The sequence below is a fragment of the Muscardinus avellanarius genome (assembly GCF_963383645.1).
Source record: "Muscardinus avellanarius genome assembly, chromosome: 11".
NCBI classification, from domain to species: domain Eukaryota; kingdom Metazoa; phylum Chordata; class Mammalia; order Rodentia; family Gliridae; genus Muscardinus; species Muscardinus avellanarius.
In genome coordinates this window covers 45,421,717-45,446,006 of record NC_137797.1, presented here as the reverse complement: position 1 = coordinate 45,446,006, position 24,290 = coordinate 45,421,717, and the positions used below count along the sequence as shown (strand labels likewise).

At 34.8% G+C, this 24,290-nt stretch overlaps 1 protein-coding gene across 2 annotated transcripts; it reads right to left on the bottom strand.

The window, feature by feature from the left end:
- Nucleotides 1-957: 957 nt before the first annotated feature.
- Nucleotides 958-23,464, bottom strand: NAP1L1 (nucleosome assembly protein 1 like 1; the record flags this gene model as incomplete). 2 transcript variants are annotated; one of them, XM_080706333.1, is made up of 14 exons in its annotated part: nucleotides 958-993; nucleotides 2,136-2,186; nucleotides 2,682-2,711; nucleotides 3,376-3,498; nucleotides 4,430-4,449; nucleotides 4,549-4,694; nucleotides 6,049-6,188; nucleotides 7,155-7,226; nucleotides 8,628-8,756; nucleotides 9,496-9,576; nucleotides 9,822-9,963; nucleotides 16,433-16,535; nucleotides 17,944-18,029; nucleotides 23,448-23,464. In XM_080706333.1, the coding sequence occupies 14 exons, from the start codon at nucleotides 23,462-23,464 to the stop codon at nucleotides 958-960; spliced, it is 1,176 nt and encodes a 391-aa protein (XP_080562459.1). The 2 variants fall into 2 exon arrangements, with proteins under 2 accessions (XP_080562459.1, XP_080562460.1); XM_080706334.1 differs by lacking the exons at nucleotides 958-993; nucleotides 2,136-2,186 and adding an exon at nucleotides 2,396-2,458.
- Between the last annotated feature and the right edge of the window lie 826 nt (nucleotides 23,465-24,290).

The window sequence follows — 24,290 nt, the reverse complement described above, 5'->3', positions numbered from 1 at the left end:
GGTTTTATTTTTTGTTGTTGCCAATTTAACGGCTTGCAAAGCTAGAATTATTTTCCTTTAATAATATGGCAAAACTGGAAACAATTCCTAAGCCTCTGGATCTAACCTGAATTTGTACAAAAGACATTATCTTATGAGTCTTATGAGAACTAAAATTATATTTGACATTTTTATTTTAGGCTGCAAAAACAAAAACAAGCAAACAAACAAACAACAAAAAACTTGAAATAGGCTCGTCAAATGATGTAAATTCATCCTTTCCAGGAAAGCAGAAGGTAGACCCTACCACAAAGAAAAGATGCTTGGTTAATGGAAATTGAATTTAAAAGTACATTTAAATAATACCAGGTTAATTTCTGAAACTTTAGGTTTTATTCACCTCCCTGTGGTAACCAATAACCATATGATTTAGACTTCCTTATAATTAACTATGCCACCTAAAATATAGTAATCCATTAATAATCTAACAGTTCTAGGGTTTGCTCTTACTGGAAATTCTTAACCACTAGTTTGTTTTTTTTCTTAAGTGATGAATTGTCTTATTAATATAATTAACTACATTTCTATAACAAAGAAATGAAGAACACTACTGCAAGTGGACTCAAACTCACTCTTACTACCAGATGAAAAACTACTTTGGTTCTTCAGGGAAAAAAAAACAGCAATACAGTTGTTAATTTTTATAATTGTACTACAGTAGCTAGATACAAATATTCCAGAAGAACCAAACTGCAGCAGTGAATGAACATGCGTGAGAGAATCTGTGCATTCAACATACCTGACATAAAAACTCGTTAAAATGCTATGCAGAACAAATTGATCTTTAAAGTATCCTTTCCTTTAAAAAAAATCACTAGGTATACCAAGAAAATACAAAAACATAAGGCTGTTAAGTAAATAATAGTTGTGTTTAGGCTATTACAGTGCAGTTATCCTCAAGGCCACACACATCCTGCTTCACTGTTGCTTGCACTCTGCTGGGTTTTGATCCTTCTGTTAAAGGAAAACAACAAGTCAATCTAACTTCTACCTGCTTTAATGTACTTTTTCAACAGTAATTAACTACCTTAGTTTCACTGTATCTCACTTTTGTCACAAGTTTTACTAAATTAAAGGAAATAGTATAGGGCAATGATGACAAATTGTTTAAATATTAGCAAGTCAGTGAAATGCTCAAAGTCCAAATTCCACACTGCAGAGACAAAGTACACCATGTTCTTTATATTCAAAGATAGTAATTCCATTCATGTTTAGCTATTGAGATTAACTCATACCTATCAAACTATTTAACTTGATTTTTTTTTTTTTTTTTTTTTTTTTGCAGGTCTGGAGATGGAACCCAGGGGCATTCGACCTCCAAGCTACACTATTTTTTATTCTTTATTTTGAAATAAGGCCCTATTTTTTATTCTCTATTTTGAAACGGTCTAAGTTGCAGAGAGCCTCACGAAGTAGCTGAGGCTATCTACAAACCGCAATCCTCCAGTCACAGCCTCCCCATGCTGGGATTACAAGTGTGTACCACCAAGGCCAGGCCAACTTGATTTTAAATTACCCTCTTACCTGAGCATTTTACAGTGTCTTTGAGATAGTTTGTAGCATTGAGCAAATGAATGAAACAAAGGCAAACCTAAATTTCAAATAAATCCTAGTAATTTACTGCTCATTTTATGGGAGATAAAGGCCCTTAGTAATAACCCTGCTGACAAATTTCCAGGAATTATTACTGGGACTCTAAGGGAATAAATACGGGTGATCGGAATAATGTAACAGTACTGCTCCCCAGTTTCCAAGCACTATTGGACTCGGATCTCCTAATAGTAACCTTTGTTTTTAAGCTTTCCTTTGAAGGAAAAATATTCTAAATCGCAGTAAATTGAAAAATTAAAAGCTACAAAATAAAAGTCCATAAAAATCTGCCATTAAAGTGAGGTCTTAGGGTTTACTTGGCCTAAAATTATGGAAAATACAAAGTCAGTATATTGAAATTATGTACATGGTTCAAAGTGGCAGAGAAAAGGGAAAAAATGTTATTCAGTCAATGGGCTTTATTTCCAGTAATTATAATAAAAAAATTTTTTATTCTTACTTTAGCCTGCCTTAAATTTAATAGAAATAGCACTAATTTTGCTCACCTTCGGGTCATAGTCTGGATCATTTTCCTCATCTCCTTCTTCCTCCCCTTCCTATATTAAAGTTCAAAATGCATCTATGAAGTAGGCACATAGGAAAAACGGGCTCATAATGTGGGGAAAATTTAATATAAATTACTCTACAGAGCAATCATTTTCATGATTTCAGGGTTTGGTGTTAATACAATTTAATTTGAAAGCTTCTAATATGAAAAATTTCCCAACACAATTTGAGACATCCAGATAGCTTTTATTGAAAAGATTTACTGCAGCCAACGTTGAAAAAGTTTACTGCAGCTTTTGACTTCTTCAAAGAGCTGATAACCCTGCAGCAGAACAAAATTATTTGAAATAAAAAAATATTGCTGAGTTTTGCAATTTATTTATTGAAACCTTATAACATACATTGTTTGGCTGTAGAATTCTAAAATCATATTTTCCAAATTTTATCCCAAATCACATAATGATTATAGCAAAGAAATACAAGACACTCAATTGGCTTCTCACTGTGTTAAACAGATAATTGTTTGCTCATTTGGTAAACATTACCTCATCTGCTTCTTCACCTTCTTCATCATACTGAAAAGAGAAAACAGGGCAAGTGTGAGTAAACATTTGGGAAGAACATTAGTAACACCTATCATTTTATACACTAAAACCTAAAAAGTGAAGAAAAGAACTTCTTTTTGAAGTGACTGATCTTGGCTGCAAGAAACTGTTCAGCTCAGGGCTACTTGTAAACTGAAAACTTATAAAATCAAAAGAACATAGAACAATTATCTGGATTGCATGTGAGCAACTATTACTGTAAATATTACTTGTCTGTACTTATGTAAAGAACATAATCTAAAGCTTATTGGCAATAATAATACCCAAACTTTTAAGGGTAGACTAAATTTTATTATATCCCCTTAGGTAAAAATTCTATGCCACTTAAATAAATGTTCTTAAACACCAATGACATCCCAGTTCTGATATATGTGGTCAAAGACAAGAACACAATAGATCTAATACTAAACAACCCTAAATTTAATAAATTCAGAATAATCTTCCTAATAGAAAAATAAAACCTGACATAAATGAATACAAATTTCTAAGACCTACTTAAAACTCAGAACAGCTATCTAAAGGAAAATCAGTACTTAGCCTTTGAATTATTAAATAACCTACTTTTAAAAATTAACCTATCAATACTATCATACCCTCACCAAAATATTGTACTACAGGATTCAAATTTACTTACATCATCATCATCGTCTTCAATAGCTTCACCAGTAAAGTATAACACTGATCTTGGAATTATACGTTCACGTAAAAAGTGACCAATTTCAAAGTCTGCAGCAAGGATAGCTTCAGCATCATCATCCTTTTAAAGAAATTGAAAGCACAAAGTTTAGGAACAACTTTTTTTATTTAATTTGGTATATGTGAGATTCTCACATTTAAATCATGATTTAGAGATTCTTAGGTTGGGGGTGACGCTCAATGGTAGAACACGTGTCTAGCACGTGTGAAGCCTTGGGTTCGATCCCAAGAAACACAAAGAAAAAAAAGCCCTTAACTTTACTTCTTGTCATCATCCTAAGAAAAAATATGGTACATAAAATTCAGAACTGGTTATTGCTTGTTTTGTTTTAAACAGTAAAACATAAACGCAATTCTGTTATATGATGGTAATATTCCTTTGGAAATATTGAAAATGAATGTTTAAATATTAAGAAAAAAATCTTAGGCTTTCCTATGTAACATTAAGTATATACAAATAGACAAAGAGAACAAAGACAACTATTTCACACTTCCTAAAGGACAGTATCCATGAAACTATACAGTTTTAAGTTTAATGCCAAACGAGGGATTAGAGTCCTACTAAATGAAGATAATAAACCAATTAAATCAATGTAGGATTTCTATTTAATGGCAAAGTACAATACAGAAATGATCCTGATATTAAATGAAAATTTCTTAAAATCCCATTTAAGGTCTGGTATTTAAATGGTATTTAAACTGAGAGACTCTTTTGCCACTGTCAGTATTTAGTACTAAACAAAAGGAAATCGCACTTGAACCCAATCTTAAACCTATCCACTGACATAAAATTAATATAAGAGTTCTCATCAAGTGTGGCTAGGAGTTTAATAAAATAGTATATTAAAATCCCTAACACAAATATTTACAAGTCTCAAAAGAAGGAAAAAAACTAAATGGTGCAAGTGGCCATCCCACCATCACTTTTGAGGACCACTGCTTTAATTTCATATGTACTAAACAGCTGGATAAATAAATACAATTCAACTCACCAGATCTCCACTCTCAGGAACTGTAAAATTGAGGGAAAAAAGATCAAATGAGTATAAAAGTAAACAAAGCTCACAATAAAATAACTATCAAAAAACATCTAAACTAAACCACTATTTACCTTCAGGAGGGGCAAAAAAATTAAAGAAGGAATCGTTGGAAACTGTTTTAGTCACAGTACGAACTGTCCCACGTCCCTTGTGCTTCTGCTTCTTCTTAATGGTTTTCAAAGTGACATTCTTTCCTTTTTTCCAATCTATCTGGCACCTTACAAAACAAAGAAGAAAAGTATTTTATCACAATTAGCACAAAAGGATAACTGGCTCAAATGTTTTCTATAGCAGTCTATGGGGAAAAAATTTTGTTCATTTTATAGCATTCTACCTCCAAGCTATGTATCCAGACCTATTTTAGTTTTATTTTGAAATAGGATATGCTAGGCTAATGAGTCTCACTCTTTCTTGAGGCTGTACTCAAACCTGCATCCTCCTATCTCAGCCTCCCAAGTACTGATATTATGAAAAGTGTGTGAGCCACAACACCTGATGAAAATTTTACTTCTAAACAGAATTTTTATTTTTTTTAATTTGTGTGTGTGTGTGTGTGTGTGTGTGTGTGTGTGTGTGTGTGTGTGTGTGGCACTGGGGTTCCTGGAAGCCCTTCTACCTCCGGGCTACACTCCCAGACCTATTTTATATATTTTTAATTTGGAAACAGGGTCTCCTAAGCCAGCACGGCTGGCTTCGAACCTGCGCAATCCTCCTGTCTCTGCCTCCCAAGCACAGGAATTATAAGTGTGTGCCACCACGCCCAGCTAAACAGAATTTTTAAATAATATACTTACAATAAACAAAAATAAAAATACATAGTATAATAAAGTTAATAATGCACTACTTTTTTATTTTTTGGTGGTACTGGGGGTGAACCCAGGGTCTTTCTACCTCCAGGCTATACTCCCAGACCTATTTTACATTTGGAAACAGGGTCTCACTAAGTTGCTGAGAGCCTCACTAAGGAGCTGAGGCTAGCTTTGAACCTGTGCGATCCTCTTGTCTCAGCAACCCAAGAGCGGGGATTACAAGTGTGCGCCACCACATCTGGCATGATGCACCACTTTAAGTCAGTGCTGTTAGTCATGAGCCCAAAGAAAATTTTAGGAAAATGAAAATATTTTACTGAAATGTTTAACAATAAACTATGTATATATGTATGCATAAAACATACATAATAGAAATAACAAGTACCACATATCTTTTTTTTTTTTTTTAATTTTATTTTATTGGTGCACTGTATTCATACATCATAGTGGGATACAAACTTTTGTAGACATACATGCACACATCGCCCAAATTTTTTTTTTTTTTTTTTTGTGGTACTAAGGGTGGAACCCAGAGGCTTTTGGGCTACACTCCTAGACCTATTTCTATATTTCATTTGGAAACAGGGTCTCACTAAGTTGCTGAGAGCCTCACTCAGTAGCTGAGGCTGGCTTCGAACCTGTGCGATCCTCCTGTCTCAGCCTCCCAAGCGCGGGGATTACAAGCGTGCGCCACCACGCCCGGCTCACCACATATCTTAAGTATAACAAAAAACATTCTGTTAAAGCAGTACAATAACTTACCCTGTACAACCCATAATTTCTGGTCCATCAAAAGAAAAGGGATCAGAATCATCTGGTTCTGACCTCATCCTATATGTCTTTGTCAACACTTCATTTGTGAAATAGTCATTGGGTTCAAAATGAAATTCCAAGATAAAACTCTTAAAAAAAAAAAAAAAAACAAGCATAAAAATTAGTTTAGATCTTGCATCATGGATTTCAATGCATTAGTAAATGGTTTAATCTGTTTTTTACAACCATACATAAAATTCTAAATATGTTCCTTACTCTAAAATGTAAGAATGGAAACATAAGAGAAATTCCAAATTGTGTTAAAGCACAATTAAGATGAATATAGTTTTAATTTATATAATTTGAGCTAGATATTTTCCCTAAGTAAATTGACCTAGTTCCCCTTTATCACAACCTCCCCAGCAAAGTAGGCTTTTAAATTAGACTGGAACCTGAATTTGACACAGAAAACATTTAACCCTATGAATATATAGCCTATATACTTATAGTAGCTTTGACCATAGGTTAACGTAATACTGGTAGCTTTTAAGAGGGTATTAGCTGACTTTTCTGCATTAAGAAGTTTGAGTCCTCTAACCTCATCTACTTTATGTTAATTCCCAGGCAAGGACCTTTTAATATAGTTGAATACTCTTATTCATGCTCTCTTGCCATTATATTTTTATCTACTTTAACACAGAACCAACAATTGTCTATATTTTAAAAAGTCTAAGTTCACAGAAAGAGAAGGAACAAATTATAGAATCAATTAGCAATATCCAAGTACTTGCCATAATTAAGAGTACCAGCTATCTATTCCTTCTCATCTCCATCCTTTTTTTTTTTTGTGGGTCTGGGGATGGAACCCAGGGGCATTCGACCTCCGAGCTGCACCCCTGCCCTATTTTATTATTTGAGACAGGGTCTCACTAAGTTGCAGAGGGCCTCACTAAGTAGCTGAGGCTGTCCACGAACCGTGATCCTCCAGTTCCAGCCTCCAGAATGCTAGGATTACAAGCATGCACCACCACACCCGGCTCATCCCTCTATTTTTTAAAATGTTCATTTATCTCCCCGTAAGCATGTTACAAAATTATATTTCAACATTCTTTTACCATAGGCTGGCCAGCATCTGAGAACTTCACTTTAATATCTTTCAAGTGCTTCAGAATAGGTTCATCATGTTCCTTCAAATTAAAATAAGAAAAATGAGTTATCTAACAAACCCTGATTCAAAGTATACAGTAAAGATACTGTGACTGTGTGTGTGTGTGTGTGTGTGTGTGTGTGTGTGTGTGTGTGTTACTGGGGATTGAATCTATGGGCATTCTGTCTCTTAGCTATACCCCCAGTCGATTTTGGTTTTATGTTGAAAGGGTGTTGCTAAGTTACAGAGGGGATTACAAGCATGAGCCATTATGACTAGCTTATAGTAAAATTTTTCATAACAATAATTACAAGCATTAGGACTTTCTAGATGACTTACTCGGAAACTACTTTATATCATGGTTCTACTGCCACTAGTATAGAAAGCGACTAAGCAGACCAAAACACCATTATGAGATCTGAATACTCTGAAAAGTACAAAACTAAGTATAAAAAAGGAGCTTTAAAAATGGTTTGTGATTAAAACTTCTATCTTTTTCAGCTGTTGGTTCCTTTTCTACTGTGCTAAAGTATAAATGCAGTGAGAAATCATTATTTTGAGCTCACTTCTTCTTTTCTTTTTGGTACTGGAGATTGCACCCAGAGGCATTCTACCTCTAAGCTACCCCCAGCCCTTTTTATTTTTTGAAACAGGGTCTAAAGTTGCTGAAAGTGGCTGAGGCTGGCCTCAAACCTGTGATCCTCCAATGTACTCTCAAGTACTAGGATTAAGGTGTGTGCCACATGCCAGGCTCATTTCTTTTCCTCTTTTTTTTGGAGATAGCTTCCAACAATCACAAGACAGGGCAACAACGACTATCATATAGATGGTTCAAGAAATGCCTGAAAGGTAATATCTTCTCTAAGACATTAAACCATCTGTGTTGATTTCTCAGGGAACACATTAACTTCAAATGAGTTAAAACATCATTACCAAGCTGGGTGTGGTGGCACACGCTTGTAATCCCCATGCTTGGGAGGCTGAAATAGGAGGATCGCACAAGTTCAAAGCCAGCCTCAGCTACTTAGTGAGGCTCTCAGCAACTTATTGAGACCCTGTTTCCAAATAAATAAAGTATAAAATAGGTCTGGGAGTATAGCCCAGAGGTAGAAAGCCCCTGGGTTCCACCCCCAGTACCATCAAAAAAAAAAAAAAAACATTACCAGTAAATAAAAATCAATTATCAGTGAGACTGTATTATCTTTTTAAAATGAACTATAATTTATTTAGTTACATTAATCAACACTATAATTTTCTTCAGATAATGATCACTGTTTGAAAAAATGCTGTCATTCTCTAAAGGTCAACAACAAAAAAATAGCCATGGTAACCATTAAATTTCAAAGGTTTACTCTTTCAGATAAGCTAGTTATTTTTTATGAATTAAAAACTACCTGAACTCTGTCACTGAACAAGTACTGTTTTTATGAATAAAAATTACCTGAACCATGTCACTGAGCAAGTCGACATTCTTAAAGACAGTCAACCAAAATTCAGGAATTCCTTTAGGGTCTTCTTTTTCTTCATCCTTTTTCTCATCTTCAATTTTGGCCTTTTCTTTCAGCTCCTCCTTGAGAAGTGACAGTATATACAATTAAATGACTGGATTAGAACGCATGACAAACTCATATATTCCCTTACCTACAACAGTAGCCTAAGTACAGAAACCAACAAATCTGCCATCACCAATAATCACTTTCAGCCAAAGAAAATCTAGCTTAATTCTGTAAAGACTGCTCTTATCCATTCCAAGTTAATTCCATCAAAATTATTGCTACCACAACCCTCTGAAAAAAACCACTGGGACCAATAGGTTTTGGAGAAACTATTGTAGGGAGAAAAACTTCACAAAGAATAAAGACTTGAAGCATAATAATCAGGGAAATCAAAATATCCAATGTTTACCCTGTGTTGTCAAAATAACATATTCTCTTTATGAACCAATAGTAAGATAGCAATGCTAGAAGAGGAGGGTCACATAACACAACAGGGTCTGTTATAGTTCTGTGACTATTCATTATAGACAAGTCACTTAAAATCCTCCAATAACTAAAAAATGGGAATAATATTTGCCAATTATGAAGTTCAAACAAAGAAGCTATATGAATTTATAAGCTTAAATACTGTAAATATATGAGGAAAAATTACTTGGGGTATAGACACAGCCAGGTACAATAGCTCATCTACACTACCCATCTGAAGTCTAAAAACACCAACTGTATAATATTGTGCCCCATGACAAATACCAATTCCGTCAAGTAACAAGACTTCATTATTCAAAAGTACAATAAAATAAAATTGGTACTGACCGAAATTTCATCTTCTTCATCTGGTTTCCATTCACATTCTTCTTCTGTAGGTTCATAAATTGCATTAATGATCTCAAACCGCTAAAATAATGTAAAAAAAATTTACTTTAAAAATTTTAAACTGACACACAAGCTTCAAACAAGTGGTTTCACATTAAGGTTTTTAATGAATACTACAACTTTAACTGATTACCAATGGTTTTCCTGAGTATCTCTAATACCCCATTTTAGTGAGATGCCTAAAGATTAAACCACCTACAAGTTGTTTCTGTATTTCTAGAGCTGGTCTTCTAGAATTCTGGATAATTAAAGTAGTAGAGCATTACCTTATCAAATAGAGGCTGATAGAGAACAGCATACTTCCTTTCAAGATCATGAACTTCCTCATAGAATTTGGCTTCTATCTGTGCACATTTAACTTGAAGGTTTTTGAGAGCATTCACACGTCTTTTAACTACCCTTGGCAAGCTGAAAGGTTAGAAACCAGTTACATAGCATCATAAATGTCATACTTCTTTCATCATACTGAAAATAAAGCATAAGTTTCCTATATGAAGCAAAAAATATATTTAAAATAACTGAAACTCAGATACAAATATATTGACTACTAAAATATAAAGCAATTTAATAGTAGAAATGTAACCAGGTAAAGCAAATTAAGAAAATAGAAATCTTATTGTTAATCCTAACCTCTGTAATTATAATCAAGTTCAGTGTTGGACTTGTTATTGATGCTAACTCAACTATAAAATACAATCTAGTTTTTTTTAAATATAAAGCTTTGAACTGATCATCTTAAGTGAAAAGAATAAATTTTTTCATTTTTACATGTCTTCCTGTACTATATAGGAGAAAGAAGGAAAATATATCAATTTTTGGAGAAAAGTATATTACTTTTATTTTAATCCCTACATTACTAATTTAGAATTTAAAATTACATTAATATAATTATTAGAAAGAGGGGGCACAAATTTTTAAAAACAGTTCAAGATACAATTCATAAACCAAGCAATATACTATTGAGCACTAGTTTTTAAAAAGTTACTTAGGTTATGAGTCTTTTGAAAAATGATAGTACTTATGAATCTTTCTACCACCATTCTCCAAAATGTTCATACTTTAAATTTAACCTAATTTCAAAGAATATATGCAACAGATTCAAAATCCAGGTTAAAATTCCCTACCACAAACAAATTTTTTAAGTCCAACATTCTCGTAAGTACTACTTTAGTTACAACTAGAAATAAAAAAATAGCCAAAGATATCAACTTTCCATTTTTTAACAATTAAAAATAAAAAATGTTCTGTCAAAATGGTGAACTAGCATAGATTGTTGGCTTGCTCTCCTACCCCAAACTTAACCTAGAAACTTTAGAACAAAAGAACCAAACCACAGGCCAACAAACGCGCACACACACCCCACAAAGCAACTTTTAAGTAAGACTAGAGGCTTAACTAGTTAAGTAGTAGGGGTAAGCTGCACCTGGGAAGGGGACGGCTAGCATAAGCAGCAATGAAGACAGGTTAGAAGACACTATTTTTGCCAGAAAGCTTTAAGTTCTCTTCTAGCCTTCAAACAATCACTACTGATACTCTTCATAAAAACCCAATGCAGGATTCATGGCGTAACATGAAAAGTGATGAAAACTGGACTGGTTCACTCTTCTACCCACTTACTCTAGATGTAAAATGTTAGACAACTGAAGATTGCCTCTTCTCAAACCAGAGGAGAGTAATCAGCCAATTTTGAGTCCCAAATTCTACTTAGGTTCATCCTTAAACTCCAATGAGACTTTAGCATATCACATTCTGGAGCTTCATTGTTCACCTCAATACTCATTAGTGATACTGCCCAGTGTATCTGAATCCAAACGTCAAAATAACTACTTAAATAATAGTTTCTATGAAAGATTTGACTAGCTATTATATAGAGCAACATCCATAGACTAAGAATTTAAGTGAGAATATAAGTATATTCAAAGATGAGAAATTTATTAACAATATAAACAAAACCAAGAAATCTAAAAGTGACTGGGAATATCAAGTATGAAAATATCATAACTAATATAATAAAAAGGATAAACAGGATATATCTGACTGAAGAAAAAGCACATCTAATCTAGTTGGAAGTTCTCCCAGAATGCAGTATGAACGAAAAATAGAAAATCAAAAAGCTCTGAGATATGGGTGCCAAAAGTATAATAGAAAAGAGGTGAATACTGCAAGAATGACTTAATTTCTCTTTTTTCAGAGAAAATCTTTACTCACTAGTGATACTTAATATCAAAATAAAATTCCAGCAGGATCTTTACTCACTAGTGATACTTAATATCAAAATAAAATTCTAGCCCAGTGTGGTGGCACATGTTTGTAATCCCAGTACTTGGGAGGCTGAAAAGGAGGATCATGGTTCAAGGCCAGCCTCAGCTACATAGGCCCTCTGCAACTGAGTGAGACCCTGTTTCAAAATAGAGAATGGAAAATAGGGCTAGAGGTATAGCTCAAGGTAGAATGCCCCTGGGGTTCCATCTCCAGTACTGCAAAAAAATAAAACAAAATAAAATTCTATGGGGGTTCAGTGGGGGAGAAAAGCAAATAACCACAAAAGGAAAAGGAATAGACTAACAAAAGGCTTCAAAAGAAACAATGTAAAAAGGGGAGTAAAATGAAAGGCAATTTCTAAAGATTTTTTTTTAGAGAACTCTGAACCCAGAAGCCGGGCATGGTGGCGCTTGTAATCCCAGCATTTGGGAGGCTGAGACCAGAGGATCGCGGTTCGTGAACAGCCTCAGCTACTTAGTGAGGCCCTCTGCAACTTAATGAGACCGGTTTCAAAATAAAGAATAAAAAATAGGGCAGGGAATATAAGAGCTTGAAGGTAGAATGCCCCTGGGTTCCATCCCCAGACCTGCAGAATAAAACACTTGGAACCCACCATTTCATAGTTAAACTATTATTCAGATATGAAGGTAAGACAAAAATTTTATCAGGCTTTGCCAGGTGTGGTGGCGCACACTTGTAATTCCCCGCTTGGGAGGCCGAGACAGGATTGTGCAGGTTCGAATCCAGCCTTAGCTGGCTTAAGAGACCCTGGTTCAAAAAATAAGTTAATTAATTAAATAAAAAAATAAAAACACACACACACACACACACACACACACACACACACACACACACATAAAAAATAGGTCTGGGAGTGTAGCCCAGAGGTAGAAGGCCCCTGGATTCTATCCCCAGTACCACCAAAAAAAAAAAAAAATTATATCAGGCTTCAGGAAGCATAAAACAGAAGCATTATATTATTAAAAGCAATTTTTGAGGAAGTAAAACAAAATTACAGAAAATTCTGTATAAAGTATGGATAGTCAAACAGCCTAGTGAATTTCATTGTTTACCAACAGTAGTGCTGTTTGGTAAGTTAAGACTTACTAATAAAGCAGCAAACATTTATACTAGAACATATAGGATAGAAAAATGCAAATCATTTTTCAAAAAGGAAAGGAAGGCTTGGGTAGACATTGTAATATTAGAAAAACAACATATGGGAGAAAAACCCATACAATACATAGGAAGACACAACACTGTAAAAGAACATACCAAGACACATCATAAACCTAGTAACACAGCTTTCAAATATATCAATCCAACCAGGCGTGGTGGCACATGCTTGTAATCCCAGCATTTAGGAGGTTGAGACAGGAGGATCGCAGTTTGAGGACAGCCTCAGCTGCTACTTAGTGAGGCCCATTGCAACTCCATGAGACCCTATTTCAAAATAAAAAATAAAAGCCGGGGAGACAGGAGGATCACGCAGGTTCAAAGCCAGCCACGCTGGCTTAAGAGACCCTGTTCCAAATAAAAAAAGTATAAAAATAGGTCTGGGAGCGTAGCCCGAAGGTAGAAGGGTTTCCAGGAACCCCAATACCACCAAAAAAAAAAAAAAAAAAAAAAAAGGAATAAAAAATAGGGCTAGGGTGTAGCTCAGAGGTAGAATGCCCCTGCGTTCCATTCCCAGTACTGCAAAAAAAATTTTTAAATTTAAAAAAAAAAATCCACAACAAATAGTTACAAGGAAAAAAATTACATTTTTAATATACCCTTTCCAGAAACTGTTAGATCAGATATTAATAAGCAGAAATGATGAGAACCTGGACAATTCAATTCCTAAACTTGAGCTACTAATATCAGCATATACATGTTTACACTTAAAAAAATAAAAAAATAGGGCTAGGGTTGTAGTTCAAGAGATAGTATGCCTCTGGGTTCAATCCCCAGTACCAGAAAAAAAAATATATATATATATACCTAATATTTCTAAAACATATCCTTAACATTTACTCAATGGATTCAAGGAAAACATATGCAAAAAGCATCTGAATTAACAAAAAAGGGGGCACCGAGGGTGAGTACTTGTCTAACATGTATAAGGCCCTGGATTCATGTCCCAGTATCCCCCATCCCAAAAGGAGGCACTGAATAGAGAGATTTTATATTTATTCCCAGTATGACTGAAAATAAGACAAAGATGTTCATATATAATGCTAAGTAGTACAATAATATACTTGAAAAGTCCTGACCTTTCAGAAGGTTAGAGCTAAAACTGTTAATTTACAAGAAGTTCTTTTGCTTGGGATTTCGTGGGAACAGAACAAATTACCACAAATTTAGCAGTTACTGAGTACAAGGATACAAAACCAACTTAAAAAATAAAAAATCAATAGACGCCTCTGGAGTCAGGTGTGGTGGCACACACTTGTAACTCCAGTACGGGGAGGTTGAGAATGGAGGACTGCAGCTTCACACCCAGTGGTAGGTGCTCTGCAACTTACTAAGAGCATTTCAAAATAGCAACAAAATAGGGCTGGGGAATGTAGCTCAGAACAATACTCCCAAGTTCCTTCCCCAGTACCACATACACACAAGAGCCTCTATCAAAAAGTCAACCAAAAATATAAGGCCAGGCGTGGTGGCGCAAGCTTGTAATCCCACTGCTTGGGAGGCTGAGACAGGATCACACAGGTTCAAAGCCAGCCTTAGCTACTTAGTGAGGCTCTCAGAAACTTAGTGAGACCCCTTTTCCAAATAAAGCATAAAATAGGTCTGGGAGTAAAGCCCGGAAGTAGGAAAGCCCCTGAGTTCCACCCCCAGTACCACCAAATAAATAAGTAAATAAATAAGTAAATAAATAAATAAAAAATATATATATATATATATAATAAAAGATACTACTCACAACCAAAAAATACAGAAATATATGTAACCAATACTGTATGAAGAAAACTGAAACTATAGAAGACATAGAATGACAAATATAAGTTAATGGATGAAACAATACTAAAGATATTCTTTTCTGTTCATCTGTAAGCTCAATCCTATCAAAACTTTAGGATTTAAATTTTTTTTTTGAGAACTCTAATAAAAACTGTCAAATGCATGTGGGGATATGGATCTGGTTAGATCAACCTTAAGAATGTGTTTAGGGATGGGGAAGGGGGGAAGGAAGCAACTTGTCCCCCAGATGATAAGACATACTATAGTCATAGTAATTATGCATGAAAATTGCAAAAGGATAGACAAAAACACCTATGAAACAAGAACATGGAATACTGTGCTTGGGACTGGGGGAGTGTGGAAGAACGGAACTTGCCCTGCTAGATATTAAGCCATACTAGAAAATCATAGTAATCAAGTGTAACCGTGTCAGGAGACAAAAGATCAATGAAAGAGAAGAATGCTGCTCAAAGACAAATGCAAGTATTTATAAGAACCTGATGGGCAATAAAAGTAGGCACAAAATAAATGGGGAAAGCACTGTTTACACCTAATAGTGCTATAAAAACTACTAAAGAGAGAATAGGGGGCCAGATGTTCACCTACATCAAAATACAAAGGGAGGCTTTAGAGGGATTGAAGACCTCAATACAAAAGGTAAAACTACTAAGTCAACAGAAAATATACAACTAGGAAGGACTTCTGAAATAAATTTAAAAGCACAAGCCATAGAAAAAGTTAACATAAAAGGTAAAGATTTCTGTTTTATAGAACTCCATGGATAAAATTAGAAGTGATACAAAATATTATTTATGATATCTAGAATATAAAAGGACTTCTGTAAATCATGAAATTGGACAAAGGGCACAAATGGGCAACCCAAAAGGTTCACAAGCTTAATAAAAAATGGCGCAAAATTCATTAAAAATCAGAAAATACAAAAACAAAATACACCCATACTTCTTAGATTGGCCTAAAAAAAAAAAAAAAAAACAGTTCTAGGTTGGATGATGCCAATTTCTTGTCAGAGACACAAAGATAAAGCAACCTTCAAACACTGGGCACGGTATTTCCAGAAATCATGCTAGAAATACTTAAAAGTCACATAACTAGCAATCCCACTTTAACATACACATCCTAAAGAAATTTTAACAAGTTCTTTAAGAGGATATGCCCAAAGATGTCCATCACAATAGAATGTGATTTTGGAGACAACAGTTCAAAGGAAAAGCAGATTAAAAAAAAATGGTGGACACACCACAGAAAACCAGACATTTAGAAGCTAGTAAGTAAAGATACATGTAGATAGTATAGATATATAAGATTCATATCCAAACTGAATGTACTTAAAATCATAAAGCTAAGTTATAAGCAGAATGAAATATTTGATTATTTGTTACAAATAAAATAAGAAATGAGTGTTTCTTCTAATTCTATGAATTTCTAATAAAACTCTTAACATCTCAGAAAAGGTTAAGATCAGTATACTCCCTGTAAACTTGAACCAAAACAAACTGTAAAAGATCAACTCTAAATTGGTGGTACTAACATACATGAGGTTTCTACTATTATATACATAAATCCTATATGTTTTTTAAAAATAGATATACCTGAAATGTTGACTATAGAAAGATAAATAAGAAGGATGGAAAAGAAGAACTTGTACCTTTCAATGTATCCTGTTGGTGTTTCTACCAAACCATCAAGTCTTTCTTGAAGGGCTGCAAGAATCTGAGGATTTTGCATCATCTGAACTGTTAGCTGACGCGCTTAAAAAAAAAGGCATCAAAAGAAGGCTTTTATGAAAATGTATTATGCTTTTTTAATAGGACAATCCAATCATGAAGTTTTCCTAACTGGCCCATAAACTGTTGGTATAATGAACAGAAATGGGCAGAGGAAGTTAAAGAAAATACACTTTAGGAAAACCCAATGTTTATTCCTGATGATGTTTAGATTCCTAATAATCTCTGCATTTCTCAGGGCCACTCCCAGAACTACTATGAATGATATACTTTCTTTTCCTTGTGTTTTACCCACCTTGCACTTTGGGAAGCACAAAGCTTCATCCAGATGGCTTATCTAAGACCTGACAATCATTTGAAGGAAGGTAACATTTAACGAAAATTACAACTATAGTGACAGTTTTAAGCTGGGAAAAGGATGGAGTGACCTAGATTGCTTACATTTGTAGAGTGTACTGTATATATAGAGATGAACTTAATAGTAGAGACTATCAAAGGCTACAAATAAGCCAAACAAAATTTGATAATTAATAGGTTTTAAAAATTATATTTAGTCAGGGGTGATGGTGCACACTTGTAATTTCAGTACTTGGGAGGCTGAGACAGGAGGATCACAGGTTAGAAGCCAGCCAGCCTCAGCTACTTAGTGAGGCTCTTGGCAACCCAGTGAGACTCTTTCAAAAATAAAGAATAAAAAATAAGGCTGGAGTTAGCTTGGACGTAGAATGTCTCTGGGTTCAATCCCTAGTACAAAATACATATACATTACTATCTGTTAAGAAAATGTTGAGAGATGAAAAGTACAAGTTCAGAAGTTTTTTTTACAATTAACTTCTATCTCTGAATTAAAAATAAAAAATGTGAGTTATCTGGTTATCTTGGCTCAGATTTACAGGGTATAACTTGAATGATTCCACACCACCAACTCCTTTTTAAAAATCATCTACTAAAGTAATTTTGAATGACTTATCTACATCTAATTAATATCACTGCTTAGAAGGGAACAGTTTTAAAGACACACTGAATGTTCTCTATATATTAAACACTAAACATTGTTTAGAAGTGCTACCAAAAATAACCTCATCCCTACTGCCTGGAACATTTCTAAATTCAGATAAAACTCAAAGCTGTTTGACAGAGCTATGACATGTCACCCAGCAGCAGAGGGCATGAACAGGGACTTCTGATGACTTCTTATATCCATGCTGTCCTCCCTTATTAACTCCTCCCTCTCCCACTCCACCCCACCACCACTACAGAGGGACAGAAAGATACACACAACAGAAAGATACACACAGTTAGAACTGAAGGTATGGACCAGAGGCTGAAGGACAATGGACAAGGGTCCAAAAAGAAGAGAAAGGTCTTATTACTCTCCCCTACAAGACATGTGCCAGTAACCACTGGCTCCTGAAGTAATTTAAAATAATACCTTTGATTTTTGTTTCTTCACCAGTTTCTTCTTCTTCTACTTCTTCAACATCATCCAAATCTTGATCAAGTTCAGACTGTTCTTTGCTACAATATCATAGTATTACACCATGGTTCAAATGTATCAGTTGCCAAAGACTATAAAAAACTTATATTCATTTTCTAAATCAATATGCTTCTTCAAAAACAACAGTAAATTCTAAAGGTAATTCAGTTTATCAATTTCATATGTAAAACAAATACTAATGGGAAGTGCTTAAATTTTCACTTAATAGCACCTAGGCAAATATAAAGTTTATACTTCAAGCTTTTAAAAGGTAGTTTGGTAGGTTTGGGGGAAATGTGACATCTGATGGGTGTAGGCTTTTGACCTAATATCTATTCGTTTCAGTCTCCTTCTTTAATACCCTCCTTGTTTCATATGGGATAGTAAAACACCAAGGTATTTGTAGATGTGGCTACAGATTATGTTTTGGCAGTGAGATTACAAAAGCAGAAGCATTCTAAAACTCTAAAGATAGCAAGGAAGCCTTTTTGATCTCTCTCTCTTACTTCTACCTACAATATGAATAGGGCAGGTACAGCTCTAGAAGCCTCAGTGGATAACAGTCATCCCAGAAAATGGGAGCCACTAAGCTAAATATAAAAGAGATAAATCAGAAGAATCCTGGTTCCCCAGTGGCACAACCATACCAGTCAGTACTATTTGGATTTTCCTCCTTTTTCATTACTTCACAATATAAATAGAAGAACTGTTAAAGATCTATAAGCCCTACCGCTTGTTTAAAGTAAAACCAGATAGATAATACCATTAAGAGAGAAGGTAAAAGTAGTATGGAGCAGGGCGTGGTGGCACACACTTGCAATCCCAACATTAGGGAAGCTGTGGCAGGAGGATCGCAGTTCAAAGACAGCCTCAGCTACTTAGTGAGGCTCTTTACAACTTAGCAAGACCCTGTTTCAAAACAAAACAATAAAAAATAGGACTGGGGTGTAACTCAGAGGTAGAATGCCCCTGGGTTCCATAAAAAAAAAAAAAAAAAAAAAAAAAAAAAGAATCACCAAAAATCTATTTTTGAGTAAGAGATTAAGAGCCAGGCATTGCTGCACATGCCTATAATCCATTCCTTGGGAGGCTGAGACAGGAGGATCACAGGTTTGTGGACAGCCTCAGCAAGTATCAAGACTTTCAGTCTAGTAAGACTCAATTTCTTTTTTTTTTTTGGTGATACTGGGGTTCCTGGAAACCCTTCTATCTCCGGGCTACACTCCCAGACCTATTTTATATTTTTTTTTAATTTGGAAACAGGGTCTCTTAAGCCAAAGAGGCTGGCTTCAAACCAGCGCGATCCTCCTGTCTCAGCCTCCCAAGCCAGGGGATTACAAGCGTGCGCCACCACGCCTGGCTAGTAAGACTATTTCAAAATAAAAAATAGGGCTGGGGATGCAGCTCAGAAATAGAATGCCCCTGGATTCGATCCTCATTACCAGAAAAAATTAAAAATTTAACTTTCGAAAAATCAATTTTTATAAGAAACAATACTGAGTTTCCTATAGGGACAAGTACAGAAAAGGTGTTAAGTTACTATAGCCTCTCCCCTAAGGTAAACAATTCAAGATTCCAAATGATACAGATTATTTCTGGAATATCTTTTTATTTATTTTTTATTCTTTATTTTGAAACAGGGATATCTTTATCGTTGACTTAGAATTAACGATCACCAGCCAGGCGTGGTGGCGCACACTTGTAATCCCAGCATTTGGGAGGCTAAAAGAGGAGGATTCAAGGTTTGAGGACAACCTCAGCTACTTAGTGAGGCTCTTTGCAACTCAGTGAGACCCTGTTTCAAAACAGAGAATAAAAATATAGGGCTGGGGGTGTAGCGCAAAGGTAGAAGAATGCCTCTGGATCCTGAATTCTATCCCCAGTGCTGCAAAAATTAAAAAATAGTAAAAAATATTTAAATAAAACCATTAAAAAAAGAACTAAGGGTCACAGGCAAAAGACAACAGAGCAGCCCTTCCTCCAGTATTCTTATTTACTGAACATTTACATATTAGGCTTTAAAAATAGGTGTTAAATTGTGACACATGGCCAAATCCAGCCCATTTCTATTTTCATAAGTATAATTTTTATTGGAACCCATACTATTATACTGGAATATATAATACTAACTCATATTCATATGACCTATGGTTGCTTTCACATATCTGCAGAGTTATTATGAGACCATATAGACCCAAATGCCTAACATATTTACTCTGAAGGCCTTTGCAGAGAAAGTTCACTGACTTTGCTTTAAGCAGCTTGGCAAGACTTTCACAACCTAGCAAGACCCTGTTTTCAAATAAAATAGTGCTGGGGAGGTTGCTCAGAGGTAGAAAAAGAAGGGGGATGAGCTCAGGGTATAGCTCAGTGGTAGAACATTCCACCCCATGTCCAATTCCCAGAACTACCACACACAAAAAAAAATTTTTTTAATTAATAAAAAAGAATCCCCTCTTACACTCCCAGAGCTAATAGGCATCAAAAAATTGAACACAGGAGAAAGAAATTAAGCTGTCAAAATCAATTTGTTCCTTTTTTAAAAGTTTACAAAATGAAGCTCTAAAGATGGGACCCATCAAATTTCAATCCTTCCAAAATCTCACAAGAATTATGAAAAAAAAGCTGGTTTTCTTAAAAGACAAACTTGAAAAGACAAGGAGACATGAACAGTAAAATGTATTTTGGAAGCTAGAAAAGAATACAAGTGATAATCACCTCCACTAAAATAACTGCAATCTAAATTATAAAGAACAGGAAAAGCTGAGGACATGCTCAAATACAGTCTTTAAATGGCTGAAAGATTATGGTGGCTAAAATAAGACAGGTAAAAACTGTTAAGTAGCTAAATCCTTAGATTGTCTACTCTACCCTAGCAGAAATATGAAGTCTATTCTCTGTAAAGAGTGAGCTCAGACTTGGTCTGGTGAATTTAAAATTATCCAAGACACATGACTGACTACGTATACAATAGAATGCTAAATGCCGAGACCCTTCTGTAGCTGCCTTTCTTCTAATTCTCTCAACACTAGAAGCCATGTTTAAGCAGAATGAGATATATATGATTCTAACAATGAGGGTTCTCAAAACAAATGTCCACTCTCATGATGCTACAACTAAAGTCCCAAATTGACAAGTCCCCCAAACTCTCAAATTTCCTTATCAATTTTTTTTAATGTCCCTCAACTTAATGCATAGATGACCAAGTATTACCTGTTATTTGATGAAGTCTTCTTACCTTGAGACTAAAACAAATAGGGGAAAAGAAAACTTAAGAGCAAACAGACTATACAGTGAGTAGAAACATCCAGAAAAAAGATATTATCAATGAAACAAGAGCAGGATGATAAAAAGAACAAAAAGCAAAGAAGCTTTTAGAAACTAAAATAATAGATTTTAAAACTCAATACAAGAAAAATAAGGTTTCTTTAGTTCTGCCCCAAAAGAGCAAAGAGATGCAGATGGAAAATAGGACAAGAGATAAAAGACCAATCAGACAAGCAACATCTAATAGAAACTGTAGAAAACAAACAAGTCAACAGTCAAGAGTATTGCTTAGAAATGAAAGCCTTTTAACTGCTAGACTGAAACAGTCTACCACTGAATGTCTACAAGATATTAAAAAAAAATAGACAATGAAAACGTTTCAAAATTCTAAAGCCAAAGTGGCTTCCAAAATATTATTTAAAAATTATCAAATTATCATTAATTCTGACTGAACTTCAACAAAGCAACACTGGAAGCAAGGTGATAATAGAGCAGCTATTTTAAAATTCTGAAAAAAATGACTGCTAGCTTAGAATTCTATACTCAATCAATTAAAATATAGCCATTTCCAGATATGCCATGTCAAGATAATTTACTTCCCTCACTCTTCTAAAAAGGTATTAAACCACCAAAAGAGAGCAAACACCCAACCCAAAAAAGGAAAAAAACAAAAGGAAACCCTCAAAACAGTGAAACAGACCCACAATAAGAACCTTGTAACTAGCCGGGCATAGTAGCACACGCTTGTATTCCCAGCTGAGACTGGAGGATCATGGTCCGCGGACAGCCTCAGATACTTAGTGAGAACCTTTGCAACTTAGTGAGACCCTATTTCAAAATAAAGAATAAAAAATAGGACAGGGGGTGTAGCTCAGAGGTAGAATGCCCTTGGGTTCCATCCCCAGACCCGCCAAAAAAAAAAAAAAAAAAAAAAAAAGAACCTTGTAACCAAGGTTAAACAATTCATATTAGAAGAGTAGAGACAGTTTCCTAAGAGCCAATATTATTAAAATATATGCTACCAAAGACTGCATGCATGAGAATTGGTCCAAATTCCCCACTGCATGTACTGACCTTGTTATTGAGTTTTTGGTCCTCCCAGCTCTATGCTTTAACCCTTAGTGATGGATTAATTCCATCAACACCCATTCCCCCAAGTGTTCTGTTTTAACCTTCTCTGAGCTAGGAGGCTATTGTAAAATTAAAGGCAATAAATACTGTGCTGCTCATTCCATTCTTCTTTACTAAAAGACATCCATCCACACTTGAAGCCACACTTCAATTTGACTAAACCTATTTACCAGGATGCATGTTTTAAAATGCGCTGCACCTTGCCCAGTAACTTTTCCAGGACAAGCCCTAGAAAAGCATCAGAAGGCCGGGTGTGGTGGCGCACAGTAGTAATCCCCGCGCTTGGGAGGCAGAGACAGGAGGATCCCGTAGGTTTAAAGCCAGCCTTGCTGGCTTAAGAGACCCTGTTTCCAAATAAAATATAAAATAGGTCTGGGAGTGTAGCCCGGAGGTAGAAGGGTTCCATCCCCATACCACCAAAAAAAAAAAAAAAGCATCAGAAAAGTTTAAGCCAGATAAGTCTCTCTTGCTTTTTATTATCCTATCTTGGAATCTTAAAATAGTGGTAAATACTGCTTTACACAACTTAAGTTTGGCTTTCTATCCAGATCTTCAAAATAAACATTGATTAAAAATAGTAACTCTAAAGAAAAAGAAATAAATTTGACAGAAATCAGGATAGTATTTACACTTCTTGAGGAAAAGCGAAGAATGCAATTGAGAAGGAGTATTAAGAGACTTCTAATAATTCCATTTTCAACTTGTACTTGAGTATTGTTTAAACTATACATAAACTTTATATACATCTTATAGATATGATACAATTTAAGAAAGGAAGTCTTTGGGAGTTACATATGATAAAAATAAATTATTTAAGTGTTTATGATTATCATGTTCAGCACTTTCCTAAGAATAAATACTGACAAGTAGCTTACTATGTTTATGAAGTGATTATTTTTATTTTATTTTGGATACTCTTTACCCAATTTTTATACCAGGGACCAAGTGTTAATCATTATCATATATTTTCATAATATATAATCCACTCAAATGTTAACTATCAACACAGTACAACAAAGTGATGTCAAATGTCTAAAAAGTATCTACTATATGCCACTTACTTGTCAATGTCTGCCATGTTGTAAGAACTCCAAATAAATAACTCCAATTACCTATAGAGAGAAATATCAGTGTTAAAACAAAGTATGCAATTTACTTAAAACCAAGAAAAAAAAATTGAAGACAAAACCACAAAACCCTATGTGTTAGCCAGGTGTAGTGGTGCTCGCTTATAATCCTAGTACTTCAGAGGCTGAGATAGGATTGCAGGTCTGGAGTCAGTCTCAGCTACTTAGTAAGGCCCTCTGCAACTTGTTTCAAAATAATAAAAAAAATAGGGCTGTGTCGCTTGGCGGTAGAAGGCCCCCACAAAATCCTATGAATTAACATCTCACTGAGAACTACCCTAAGGTGTATATATTCTATATTATTCCCTTTAAAATACCATCAATATTAAGAAAACAAGGAACACACAGACCTTTTTTTTTTTTTTGCAATACTAGAGATGGAACCTATGGGCATTCTACCTTCACGATACACCCCCAGCCCTATTTTTTATTATTTTATTTTGAAACAGGGTCTCACTAAGTTACAGAGGGTGTAAGTAGCTAAGATCAGCTATAACCTGCAATCCTCCTGTCTCAGCCTCCCCAAGTACTAGGATTGCAATTGTGTGCCACCACAGCCAGCCTCAGACTTTCTAACTAATTACCTAAATAACTTTTTCAGAAGATATTGTTTAAAACAAGCAAAGTATACTAAAGCTTTTAGAATCTATCATATAAAGACTGTTAAAATACCGTAAGTAAAGAATCTATATTTGTTATGGAAAAGAAGCAGTATTGAAGGGTCTTTAATTCAAATTATTTTAACAATCATGAATGGTCAGTTAGCCAAATTTTGCT